At 39.5% G+C, this 14,398-nt stretch overlaps 1 protein-coding gene across 1 annotated transcript; it reads right to left on the bottom strand.

The window, feature by feature from the left end:
• Window positions 1-6,642: 6,642 nt before the first annotated feature.
• Window positions 6,643-8,765, bottom strand: foxi3b (forkhead box I3b). Its single transcript, XM_049741312.2, has 2 exons — window positions 7,976-8,765; window positions 6,643-7,868 (listed from the first exon to the last, which is right to left on the bottom strand). The coding sequence occupies exons 1-2, from the start codon at window positions 8,574-8,576 to the stop codon at window positions 7,300-7,302; spliced, it is 1,170 nt and encodes a 389-aa protein (XP_049597269.1). The 5' UTR covers window positions 8,577-8,765; the 3' UTR covers window positions 6,643-7,299.
• Window positions 8,766-14,398: the final 5,633 nt, after the last annotated feature.

Here is a 14,398-nt window from a genome sequence, read left to right as displayed (position 1 = left end):
ACGCTTGTAATTACATTTTGAGGCAGCAGGGGCTCCTGTTTCATCAAATTATACTGAGTGTAAGTGGTCATCCATCCATCCATCCATTTTCTGTACGGCTTATCCATACTTTAGTTAGCAGGCAGGCTACACCATTTACTTAAATTATGTTGCATTTTAGCCCATAAGAAAAAAAAATCATGTGCATCAACCATTTGATGTGACACAGTGAAATGAAATCATTACCTCAACCTAAATGTTGCCATGAATGTCTGATTTGACATCATTTCCCATTGTGGTCCTAAGATCCAACAGCTGGCACACTTTTTTAGTTTTGCATTTCATTTATATGGAGTTAAACGGCAACTGCACCAGGCACATCAATTTGCATAGTAATACGTAATAAATCATTCAGATTCCTCCTCGACTGGGAAATCAGAGAGTAGTAAGAACTGACATCTCTTAAAAGTAGCAACCTTTCAGATCCGGATATATCCGTCTGTCTGGGTAGTAATAAATTCACATGCATACATACATGCATTTACGTTTACTGAAAATAAAAAGGGCACGATGATAATAACATTGAATGTAGTTTGATCATTATGCTGGAAAATTTAATCAGTTCAACTTGAACAAACTCCATACTCTTAACAACATATAAATGACATTTGGACCATAATGGTAAAATATACAATAATTGTCTTAAATATTTTTGGAGTAATCATGCAATAAGTAAAATTGAATGACATTATCCTACATGAATAAGACCACAGACTACTACAGATTGATTGGTCAGCCGTGTGTAAAACCCCCACTTCACTTCAATGCTACTACCCCGTGAAATTAATTTACCATCGATTTGCGCTCTGACCCGCAGAGATTTGTGAAGTAATGAAAAAGCAGATAAGACTCTTTTGTACGGCTATGGTGCCATAATGAAAAAGCAGATAGGGCTATGGTGCTGTGCTATCTAATTGATGCTTATAGTTCAAAATGTTAATGATGTTGGATCATGTCAACTGAGGGGAACAAATAGACAGATCTCTCAGTGCATATGCACTGACATCTCATGTCCATATTAAAAAATGACATAGTCGACTCAATTCCAAAGAAGCAGTTTCCTCTTACATGACACAAATTATGCTATTTCTTCGTGCAGTGATTCACAGTGGTGATATAACTCGAGGTACTTTCAATTTATTATAGCAGTTGTTTGGAAAAAAGGATAGCTCGCTATAAAGCCAGCATGTGTAATGAATCGATATCGTTCAAGGGTTTTTCATTTAGTTATCTAGGAAGCAGTGAAATGAACGTAAAAATCAATCTCTTGAAAACAAAATCAATTGCTAGAAATTATTTAATTAGGGCCATTATTCATGAAAGAGTGTTCCACTTCCAAGTTAGGAATTGTGCTGCTTACAGTTTTTTACAGTGTTTTCTTTTCCCTGTAGCAGGTGTCAGGTAATTTATCAGTGGTATAACATTCAGGCACTAGTAATGATGTAAAAGGTAGCACGTTGAAGGCTTCATGACAGCCCTGAGGTAAATCTGAAATCTGGCCCTAAGCAGATTGAACAGGCTGAACTGAGCCCGCTAAACTTTGATTAGACAAAAAATAAAACTGACAACATCCAACATCAACATAGGCCTACGCCAACTGGAAGCAGTGCAGCTTAGAGAAATGCAAAGACATAGCAAAAACAGACTGTTGGTAATAAATGACAGTAAATCCCCCTCCATTACAGGTTTGGGTTTGCTATTTTTGTGTATTTTATCCGGTATATTAAATAATGCTTTATGTTGCTCTGATGATCATCTGTTCAGGATGTACCATAATTTCCGGACTATAAGACGCACCTGTTTATAAGCCGCACCAGCTAAATTTAAGGGAAAATCTTGGTTTTTTTTTCATATATAATCCGCAACATACTATAAGCCGCAGGTGTTTTAATGTTTAATTACCATTCGAGAGAGAGAATATACACAAGGAATAATTGTCAGGCATGGTTGGTTCTTTGGGGACCCATACATTTTATTAACATAAGCTTTATTGAGAAAGATGGTGGAGCTCTGCAAACATACAAATATGTATAAATGTTCATTCGCTAAGTTACATTTAACTAGTGAGCTAAACGTACAGCTCCAGAGTAGATGTGATCGGGAAATAAAGAAAGAAAAGGGTAATGCAACAAGATGTCATCAACAATAGCCCAGTGACCGGAGGAAACCTCTGCAGCGCATGAGCAGCTCTCGTTCCTTCGTTAAGAGCCAAATCGACTGCTTTTAACTTAAAAGCGGCATCATATGCATTTCTTTTGTCCCCCATAATGAGGGTTTGTGTATAAAAGCTTCCTTTCTTCAGTAATGTCCGTCTTGATCTCGTTCTGTCTCTTCTTTGTGTCAATTATACAACACTATTTGCCTGGTAGACAGACATGAGATCAACATACCACTCTTCTCCCCAGAGACCGTGTGTCTGGTCATATATTCCTCCGCCCAGCAAAGCGGTGCCGCACAACAGTGGTCCACAGCCTATTTACGAGTGTATAAGTGTAGTGTAGTCATCACAAAAATCATGAAAAATCCATAGATACGCCACACCGGACTACAAGCAGCAGTATTCAAAGCTTGTGCAAAAAGTAGCGGCTTATAGTCCGGGAATTACGGTAATTGCATTCTTGACCAGATGGTAGCAGACAACTTACTCTGAGATGATGTATGTTTAAAAGACGTTACCCACAGCTGGAGTTCATCCTTGGCAGGTTCAATCATGTACATTAATTCCATAAAAATGTTCCTTACCTGTTGTGGGGGTGGTCTGGAATGTAACCCCTGTGATGTTGAGAGGACTATTGTAATGCAATTTCATTCGACAAATGTTAGCCTATAATATTGCTTATACATATAGGTAAGCGCTTCTAACAGACCAGCAAAGACCACCTCGCTGTCCCTGACAGCACTGGACAGTAGAGGAAATGGAGCTAAGATTCGGCACAAACAGCTTTTCTGCTTGTATACATGTCAGTAGTTCTGCAACAATCTATATGGTGGGCCTGCAGACTGTTTAATTCCTTTGAGTACCATTGCACTGGCTGGTGTGCAGTTTTGTACCAGTGGATGTACAGTATCGTGAGGCACATTCACAGATTTCATGGTGACGAAACAAAAAACACATCTCTGTAAAGGGTGATAATATATTTATTTTTTCATATATATTATCATATCATTTGTGCCACTGTGCACAGTTGGGCTCAACTTGCGCCTCTCCAAAAACAAGTTTGTCATCACATTGGCAGAGAGTTATCCCAGACCTATGTGCCTCACTGTTATAACAAACATACGTCATCATATGCAAGTTTGTTTCCAAAGCAGCTCATGTTGTCTGTCTTCTTGCTGTGAAAATTCAAGTTCAAATCATAAAAGAATAAAGTAGAGGACTTGACAGGGATTTCGTGGTTGTTCATACTTTTGGGCGATGACCAATGCTTTGGGGGGGATAAGCTGCACAAACCTAATTTCTCGGACTGATCCCCATTGAGGTGTGGCAAAACATGAGACCACCCTGCTACCTGACATGAATAATTCTCTATCACTTCCTTTTTATGCTCTGGTCCTCCCGTAAGCTCCCAAAATGTAAAAGTTAATTTGAAACTGAATATCATTTCTTCCAGGTGCATGTTAATCACAACTTTAGAGGGACGGTGAACTTCAACTACACCAGAGAGAGGAAGTTATTATGTTGGATTTCACGGTCTCTCTAAAATTGTGATGGGATGCACTAAAAAATATATTTCAATTGCAAATGAAAACGATGTGTGCAATATACCGTACTAGTCTTCAGCTCAGAGAGATTCCCACTAGTGGTGTTGTTCCTTCTCCCTCCCTCTCTGCAAAGCCCTCTTCATATCACCGTGTTTACCGCCTGTTGACATGGAAAATATTTTAGGGTGAAATAGCAATGATTCATATATACACAGCCTCTCTCTCTGCTCCTGTTTGTCTTTAAACTTAATGTTTTCCACAAATGGTGTATATAAGCCATGTTTAGAAAGGGGAGAACACTCACAGCCTTACTCTACAAGACCTGACTGGGATGGATACTGCATTGCCTGGTAAAGATATTTGGAGTTGGCTCAACTGGAATATATTTGGAGACTAACCTGATTGGTTAGGTTTTAAGGATTTTTTTCTATTTAGTAGACTTTATTCAGAATGCTACTGTAGGGAAAAGTTTCTCTGAGCTTTTTTTTTTTAATTAAAAAATGGTTTGGGCAATTTCATGATTCGAATCCAAGCTATGGTTTAGGACATTTACATTTTCCATTGACCTTTAAAGGACACGAAACTTGTGGACTCGGGGCAAGGTATTTGGTGCTTTCATCACCTGCGTACGTGTGTCTGGAGTGTGTTTGCGTGTTTACACATAACAGTAAGCTGGTAAATCCTGGGCCCACTCCTGAAGCACTGAGCATGACCACATTTCTCCAGGCTTGACGTTCTCCCCTGACGTTTACTAAACAGCCTTGATAGGGCACGGCTGTTTTAGTAAAAACAGGAGGTGCATGGGTGTATGTTTTGGGTTAACATGGTACCAGGAAATTTAGCATTTCAATTCAGATCATTTTGAAGCAAAGAAATCATTTATTTTGAACAGTCTCACGACCTGTCTCATCTTACAATCTCTACCGAAATAGGTTTTTAATGCTGCCAAAATGCAAGCAGATCCTTCAAATGGTTTCCCCTTGCTCTGCAGCAAAAAAGATAATCGCTCCTCTCATAGTTTATGATATAAACATCACACACAAAACAATTGTGTGGGTGAATTCCGTTACTTCGGCAGGTGTGTGTGAGACTGCCACGAGCCAGGCAGCAGGTGGGGGAGAGGATTTATTAGATTTTAATCACTTTACTGTATTGAGCAATAATTCCACTGCCTAAGGCGAGGAAGGTGTGGGTGTTAGATGCTCCCTGGGCTGTGCCTCCGTCATAATGTATAACAAGTATGTCAAAGAACCATTTCTCAGCTTGTTTTGTTCCTAGTCATTTGAATGTAAGTTTTATACGTTTTGGGCCCAATTACATATTATTTAGTTAACAGGAATTTCCTCACTCAATGAATTCAAATGAAACTTGGCACCGAGTTCACATGCGCTCAGCGTAAAAACCGGTGCATCTTAATTTTCATGTCAGGGCAAGTTGAGTTTACCGCTTTTGCAAATTTGGCAGACCAAGCTGGGTGTTCTGGCCAAGGGCATAGTGGCCAGGGTGACACAACACCTCAATGAGGGGTGGCAAGGGCCATGCATATACCATCCACAATCAGGGCTTCAAGAAATAAAATTCATATACGTATATCCAAAGCAATGCCCATCATATTTAATATCAAGCATGAACAATTTAGTGAAATTAAAATGTTTTGCTGATCTTAGTTTACGAGATAAGGCCATTTTTTTGCCGTTATTGTGAACTATCTCATAGTGTACTTCTATCTCACGCACTGATTCACTAGCTAACAGCCAATCAGAGTGATCAGTTGTCAACTACGGCCGATGACCTTTTGCATAGTACGATCAATGCCGTCAAACAAAAAAGCACAGAAGCTCTCTTAATTGTAAATTATTCATTTTTCAGTTCTCAAGGTAGCTTTATACTTAGGTTTGTTTCCACTTGCATTGATGATGGAAATATGTGTGTATTTAATTTTCAAGTATTCCCCCAAGTCTGCAAGTGAAGCATTATATTTTGCATGATTAGAATTACATTAATCCTCTTTATTTTAATCAGAACTCATATCCTGCTCTGAAATCAGAACATATGCCAATTTTATGATGCTGATCTTTTTCACCTTTTTCACCTCAATCCCGTAAATTCTGGTTTCTGCAGATCTTTTTCTCTTCCTCTCTATCTTCCCTTCTTTGTTGCTTTTTCATTCTGTGTTTGGTGTAAATTGATGTCATGCTGCCTGTGTTTCAGGGTAAATAAAGGCCTCAGGCTGAAATTTATCAGTCGGTTGTTTACTGCATATTTTTATGTTGAGGACTGCCAAACAAAAGTGTACTGTACCCTACCTGTGCATGCGATTCGACCACAGTCAATGAATGAAGTTTGACATGCATATAAATTGTGTTCTCTATGTCATGATCCTGATAAATCTGACCCAGTGTCATTTCATATGATTATTTTAAATGTTTCCAAATACAGCAATAGCATCTAATGAAAATAAAACCTCTCTGAATCTATATGTGTTTTCATCTGTTTCTTACAATTTCATTGTTGAAGAAAAAGACTACAATTAACAATTATGACCCACACTGCTAACAGTCAAATGGTGTAGCAGTCAGTTCCCACGTCAGCATCGTTGACACTTGTGGCAGTTGAATCAAACTGTATCCAGTCAGCATTCCATACAGAGTCACTGTGACTGTTTAGTTGTTTAGTCGGGGGAGGCGGGACAGCATGGGAATGGGAATTTTTATCATTTCTACAAATCTGTTAAACAATTCATCACACAAAGATCAAGTTTCAGCGACCCGCTGCTTCCACTCTGCTGGTCATCATATTCCCGAGCACAAACGTTGTGCTTAATATGTATTGTAGTCTACATTTGGTTCTTGTTCCTTTTATTCATGTATTTATTCCACAACATAAATAAGTGAGAAATGCAACTGTCAAAAGTATTTTATTCATATCAAAAGGACAACATAACATTTACCTTACATTAAGAATACATTAGCATGTGTAATAACAACCAAATTATACAAAGGATTCAGATTAAAAGACACATAGACATATTTACAAAGAGCATATATATGACTCCGGAAGATCATCAGATCAGATTTAGGAGACAACAAAACAAAACAGTAATGGTTCACATGAATATAATATGTAGACAAAGCTGTAATTTAACCGCTCATCTAAACTGCTGCCTGGACGTTGTATTTGTGTGATACCATCAGGGAATCACAGAGAGTAGAGTGGAACAGACCGATGTCAGCAGATCAGATCTCAGATCAGTTAAGAATGACTCAGCTCTGATAGAGACAAGCTTTGATAGGGATAAAAGCTGATTTGGTAGTTTCAGACAGTTTCTGCTCTTTGCTGCTGACTCTGATGTTTCTGTGGGAATCTAAGGTTTTTAAATCTGTTGTCACATGCTTTTGTGACCTCAACTGTCTCTGTCAGCGCAAACATGCTTAGTGTGTGTGTGTGTGCGCGCGTGTGTGTGTGTGTTAGTCTCTTAAAGTGACAACTAATGTCTACTGCAAAACAAAACTATTTTCTGTGAAATGTCTCGTCTATACCAATCAGTTCAATGTAAAATTACACTTCAGTGCCCTCGCGTTGATAGATGATTCCTGTTGAGCCCAGCGGGGGATAGAAGGACGCACTGTACTGGCTGAGGATGGGACTAGTGTACCCTAGTGAAGAGTGGGTGGGTGAAGAGGAGAGCATAGGGGGCGCTTGCATCTGTGGGAGCCACTCTCGCCCAGCAGAGTTTGGAGAGTAGCTATTAAAACTCGCAGCCTGTGGAAGCCTGTGTGGCCCATCGATAGGGAGGTTGACTTGCAGGGGTCTGCTCAATGCGTCACCTCCCACATCATTGGGTGATCCACCGGACACTCCAGACATCTCAGACAGGAAGCTGCTCAGACAAGGTGCAGCACTGGATGATGATGGCGAAGGAATTCTTTCTGGCGTTTGGGAGATGTTAAGGGAAGAGTTGGCAGAGTGTTTGGGGCTGCCCCTCTCACTTTCACCTGACTCTGCGGCTCCTGAACTACCGTCGACTCCAGAGAGGGAGTCAGACTTCCTCTTCCTTTTGCGGCGGAAGTTTCCATTGTCGAACATCTTTTCACAGTTTGGATCGAGTGTCCAGTAGTTGCCCTTGCCTGTTAAGTGACATCCGGCAAAAATGTTAACGACACAGGATGTACGATGAAAAAAAAAAAAAAAAAAACGAGAAAAAGAAATAAAAATATTATTCTTAAAGTATTACCTGGATCGTCTTCATCTCTTGGTACTTTTTTGAAGCAGTCATTTAGCGACAGGTTGTGTCTGATGGAATTCTGCCATCCTGCTTTACTCTTGTTGTAGAAAGGAAAGTTGTCTGCGACATACTGATATATCTGACTCAGGGTCAGCCGACGGTCGGGTGCTCCGTGGATAGCCATGGCGATGAGAGCCGAGTAAGAATAAGGCGGCCTGACGAGCTTCATCAAGTCTTCTTGTGAGGGGAGGGAGAACCAGCTCAACTCCCCTCCTGGGCCTCCTGCTCCAGCTGAGCCCAGGTAAGGCCTCTGCATGCCATAGTGCTGTGGGACGAAGGGAGGGCCCGGGTTCCCGGGTGGACCGTTGGAAGTCAGGTACGATGGTGTGTTGAGCCCGGGGCCGTTGAACCAAAGGTAAGGGTTTGGGGACGTGGTGCTGAAGTCACCCAGCTCATAGGAGGTCGGTGTGGTGCGCTGAGGACTTGGCAGGGATGGCGGAGGGTAGTAACAGTCACTGTACATGCTGAGTTCAGGGGGCTCCTGACCAAGGCTCGGAAACTGAGGGCCGCAACGTGGAGGAGACTGTTCCTGGGCCTCAAACGCAGACATTGTCGTGGCGGTGTTTCTTCTTACCTTGAAGAGAGCCTCTTTAACCTTCAGTTTTCTTGGCGTCTGTATCAAAATCGTTCTCCGAGTTCTGTTAAAGCTCTTGAAGGTAGTGATCTGATCCGAATGGTGTTGTCTGTTCTCTTTGCTTGTCAGCTTTGCCCTTGCTCTATGTTCAAATGTCACCTGTCATACCTGCTATATTTGTTTCTCAGGAAACGCCCCCACTCTCATTTGATTGGTTCTTTCCTTAGGTGAGTAGCCCTTTTTTTCTCCTTGGGATTGTACAATTGCTCCAGGCGTTTTGTTTAACCTTGCTCAAGACTATTTTCTTAAATCTTAAACAGTTATTTCAGTTATTCTCATTTTATTGCGCAAATTCATCTAAAAATAAAATTTGCTTTTCTTTATACAAAGATTAGTAAATGTAGTAAATGTCTTGTCAAAATGGATTTTGGCTATCAAAGTGAATGGAACATTCCGCAATTTGTATGTTTATTGCTTCACATATTGACAACCTGTTTTAACTGACACAATTATATATCTGGAACAAGGTTGGAATTAACATCATTTTATCATCTATTAAAATTTTTATTGTAATTTTCAATTGTTTTATTTTCATTTGTGATATTTTTAGATAGATAGATAGATAGATAGATAGATAGATAGATAGATAGATAGATAGATAGATAGATAGATAGATAGATAGATAGATAGATAGATAGATAGATAGATAGATAGATAGATAGATAGATAGATACTTTTTTTTATCCCCGGGGAGAAATGCATTATTTATTATTGTATTTTATTCAATTGTTTTTACTCTTTATCAAATTAATGTAATTTAATTGTGGGCGTGTATCAAATTAATGTTATTTAATTGTGGGCGTGGTTTAAGTGTATTTCAATAAAGTTCAGCGTGCGACTGTTCACCATTGTCATAGCTGTCGACTGCCGAGGTCTACTGACTGACCCTAAAAGCTCGCCTAACGTAAATTGTGAGACTTTTTATTTGATTTGACTAAACAATATTTACTCTGAGCCTGCTATCTGGGACTTAATTCGGCTGTTTCTCCGAATAAATTGTCCAAAAGGCGTGGATATTGGTGAAGCTAAAATGACCTAGCAACCTAGCATGATACATTTATGTCGTCTATAGACGTCGGCGTCGTAATTTAAAATGGCTGAACGATGTCTCGTTGTGTTAGGATCTATTTGTGGACTTGTCGGTTTGTTCGGCAGATGGCCAACTCTACATTGCCTTCTGGGGCCCAAACATGCGTCGAAAACCCGTTGGAACTCCACGGGGATTTGGAAAGAATGATTGAATACATGGAAAACATATCTGGTGCGAAACGTGTGGACTTTTACGGAGTATCCTTAAACTCTGGGACATTTTGTCGGTCTGAGTCTAGTACAGTGCAAGTCAACTACAGTTCTGTCCACCTGTAGCGCATCTGACTCTGATGGCCCACGAGATGGCGGCTCTGCGGACCAGCCCCGAATGTTGGGGTTCAATGCTGCTTCTCGAGGAGGCTCATCGCAAATGCTCCAACGCAGTGGGAGGGAGCCGGCTGCTGGAACCAGCTCCCACTGACACGCCACACACTCGGATGTGAACTTTTCAATCCTCTGTGTTGTTCATATTTCCTAATACTAACCGACATGTCTACACACTCACTTGTTAATACTGTATGTACTTTATTGTAAGACTGTCATTCAAATATGTTTAAAAATTCCAATAAAAGTACACGTTCAGACTAGATGCAAATCACAAGGTGTAATATGGTCTGCCTTTGATCTATGACAGCCAATAATCAATCGTTCAGACACAATTTTACAAAGTGAAATGTAACATTTAAGTAATTTCCTTGTGTTATTTTTTCCTTTTTTTTCCCCCAGATGAATAACACAGGGTCAAGCACTGAGCAGAGTTCGTCAGCCACCCACATTGATCTGGAATATATCCTCAGAGAGTTGCAGTCGCTGTCTGACTGCATGGATCAACTGGCAGGTATGGGTGATTATAATGTCAAGTAAACATCAATTATGTCATTAGAATGATGATGACACTGATGATTATTTGTCAAGTATGCAAATCACAAGGCGTAACAGTTTGCCCTCGATGTGCAATGCGATAGCCACATGTGGCTTACAGGTGTCCAACTGCTATGCAAGTTAGCCACGCTCAGAGGCATCAGATGTGCAGACTTGCATTGTTATACATGACAGCTGTCAGATTGTAACCCGCTGGTGGGTTAGACAGAAGTAACTGAAGGTTTGCTCAAATGCCTTATCCATCAAGCAGGATGTTGTGACTTGTTCTCTGCCAAGGGGGACAGATACAGTAATAAAATTAAAGTGCGGCATCGGTAAAAATGTCTTTTCCTCAGCAGCTCCAATCAAAGAAGCCACAAGATTTGGTTAATCCCAAACGTTCTACATTCAATACGGGAAAAAAAAAACTGACAGGGACATGCAGTTAAATTAAAGGGACCCTGTGCTCCTTGCTATTATTTATATGTACACTCTCCAGCCACATTAGCAATGTCTATCCAGTAATATCAGTAATATGTTTAATGATGTATAATTTTTTTAAATTTCTATCACATACCAAGTGTCAATGTTGGGGTTGCTTTACCCTACCTTGAAGGCAATTTACCCTGTATGCTGCAGGCCAGTGTATGGGGAAGGATCATAGAGTTTAAAGTTGTTTTTACCTTAAAATTCACACATACGTACTATACAGGAAGGACACCTGGCTGCTATTTGGGGCATGAATGCATAGTGATTTTACTGTGATAGTCTGTAAAAAAACATGTTTATAAAATGACACGTAGCTTATATCCTAGCTGCATGTCTAATTCCTAACAAACCAATCTGTGTCAAAATCGCAAAAAGAAAACAATGGGTTATCATCAACACAGCCAAACACAAACACTTGCTGTTGTATATCTATGGTCTTCTTCACTGCCTTTTTCGTTTTCTTCTTAGTCTTCTTTCTGGCTGCCGCGAGGACTGTTTATATTTACTTTGCAACAACAACGTGTGCAATATAACCGACCCAGATTCTACAATAGGCCACAATGCAATGTGAGATTCTACTTAAGGTAAGCTAGTTCGAAAGAAAAAACGACAACATCCCGTAGTTAAAACATAACATCAGCGATTTAGTTTGGTTTGGTTTATTCCAATATGAAACTGATATACACTAGCATAACATAAACAAGCAAAGGGAAAAAGAAAAACAATCTTCTTTAGGCTGTTCCCATTAGGGGTCGACAATGCTGGCAATCAATAACCCTCATTCCTGTATCTCGTAAAAAAAAAAGTTTTTGAATTGGTTTGTTTGAATATTCCTTGTGCTCCTCCCTTAACCTATTTCCCTCAACCACAGTTTGACACCACACACCAAAAGACTAAAACTTCTTGTGCTTACTCTCTTAATTTTGAAACGAAATCTACCTCTCAATTTATAGTCCTCTTCTCTTTCAATGAACAACTTCTGAATATTTGTTGGTAGCAAATTATGTTTTTGCTTTGAATTAAGTTCTTTGTTGTTTGCAGTTCTATAATGTCTCTGACTTTTAAGACGTTTGATCGGAAAAATGATTCGGTGTGATCCCTGTAACTTGGTTATCCCGATTGCTTTCTTTTGCCAAATCATGAGTGGATGTATTGAATTGATGTAATTATCTCTGCAAACCTCAACACAATAACATATATGGAAGAACCATTGAAGAGTAGAAAATCCAAAACGACCTGTTTTGCTTTGTTTAATAATGCTATCCATCTTTAGATGTATCTGTAACATCTGTAAATATTTGATGTGATTTTCAATTAATTTTCTCACCCATCACCACCCCAAAATTTGATTTCATTAAGTCTGTCAATAGTCACCCCATCCAAAAGGATCTGTCATTTTTACAGTTCACGCAAAAACATTTTATTTTTACTCGAGTCTAATGCCAATTTTTTTTATATCAAACCATTGTTTTACTTTAATAAATCCTGTCAGTGTCATGCTTTAGGAGTTGTAAATTATTGCCATAGCAAAATTCTTAGTATCATTTGTAATAAATAAAAAAAATCACCACATTTGATGTCTTACATAAATCATTGATAAAGAGAGTAAATAATTTGGGGCCTCGTACTGACCCCTGAGAGACATCAGCATGTCCAAACATGTTGAGTGTAAATCACCTAACTTCACAAACTGTACCTTTTCTGATACCATATAAAATATCATGTTTTTTCATACCAGTGAATATTCCAATCGTATATAGTTTTTGTTCCAATAAATTAGTGACTTCTTCTATGGACTCTGTTAAAGCGAATGATGTTCTATTTGATGTGAATCCATAATGACCTTCGCCAAATAATTTGTGTCTGACCAATAAATAATCCTTTATCCATGTTTTCAATATATTATTGTGTTGTAAAATAATTGAATGGATGACAACAAAACATTTTGAGAAATGTATAGTATACAATAAGCACTAAGTATTTTGCAATTACTCTTCAGGAAAACCTTTATTTACTTTCCGGGAAATATGTATCTGTTTGTGCATAAATATCTTTAAACGTGTGCAACACTCAAGTTGTTTATTTCTAAGATTGTTTAGCTTGAGAAACTCAGACTGTTTTTTTTTTTCTCTTTTTTTTTTCCACCTGCAGGACAAACCCGGCTCAGGCAATGCGATCTAATCGTTTGTGTCGGCCAGCCTGACAAGTTGGGACACCTGAAAATCCTGGAGGCGCCTCAGCAGGCGCCGCAAGCTTTTCCGGGTAACAACGTAAGACAGCAGAGGTCATCTTCGAATAACTCAGACAAGTCAACTAGCGCAGTAGATGCACTGTTTTTTGTTTTTTGTTTTTTTTTGCAAAAGGTATTTCATACTGTAAAACATTATTTACATGGCAATGATCTAAGGAGACACGTTTTTCTTTTAAGGTTCTCTGGGACAGCCCCCATGTATGGATATAATTTGCATATAGAAACACATGCATGTTGTTGGTGCAGGACACAATCCTGCAGGGCACTGCAGACCTTTGTGGCGCGCATGTGTGCGTGCGTGCGCGCGCGTGCACATGCGTGTGATGGGTAATCATCTCCTTTACCCTGGGGAATCTTAACATCACTAGTGTCCACAAAAATCTGACTTTAACCTAATAATTCAGTGCTACACTCGTCGACAACCATCAAACATTGCCTATGGCATGCACACTTTTCAGTTTTCATTGAAGGAACGGCCACAATGTTTTTCTCCCTGATCTGGGTTTCATGTTTTCCTCCCTTTCTTTGCTTTTGTGGTGGGATAGCAGGGAGTTAAGTTGCCTTGGTTACTGCTCTTAAACCTGTAAACTGGGTGAGGTTTATAGCAGTGATCAGAGTAATGAATTTGAGAAGCATCGTGGTGTGAGAATGCCTCACATAGGCACAAACACACACATCTGAACCTACATACTGTAGATTTTACATGTATCTTTTTTATATGTACTGTAACTTGACTGCGAAAGCAAAGGATGACACGCATGTGTGATTTTTTTTCTCCATACCAGTTGGAAGGCCAACCCTGAAGCTACTATAAAACCAAGACACCGCAAGGACGACATCAATTTGACAGGATGGCAAGCCAGGTAGTAACTTACAAAAACTGGTCTCTGTTGGAGTATTCTTTTGACAACACCACCATCTGCTGTTAGTTTTCTCAAAGTTCATAGGTTTAGCTTGTCAAAAGTATTTGCATTGTGAATTCTTTGTACACAATGTTTGTAAATTCCCATATATTTGTTATGAAAGCCGGGTTCCATGTTAATTTCTG

The sequence above is a fragment of the Syngnathus scovelli genome, chromosome 1 (assembly GCF_024217435.2).
Source record: "Syngnathus scovelli strain Florida chromosome 1, RoL_Ssco_1.2, whole genome shotgun sequence".
NCBI lineage: Eukaryota > Metazoa > Chordata > Actinopteri > Syngnathiformes > Syngnathidae > Syngnathus > Syngnathus scovelli.
The sequence above is the reverse complement of the archived record's forward strand: the minus strand, read 5'-3'. Positions and strand labels throughout refer to the sequence as shown.

Excerpts from the sequence above, each read along its gene's own strand:
- foxi3b (XM_049741312.2), bottom strand. The coding sequence starts at position 8,576 with ATGTCTGCGTTTGAGGCCCAGGAACAGTCTCCTCCACGTTGCGGCCCT. Across the intron at positions 7,869-7,975 it reads AAGAGATGAAGACGATCCAG|GCAAGGGCAACTACTGGACA; the intron begins GTAATACTTTAA and ends GTCACTTAACAG.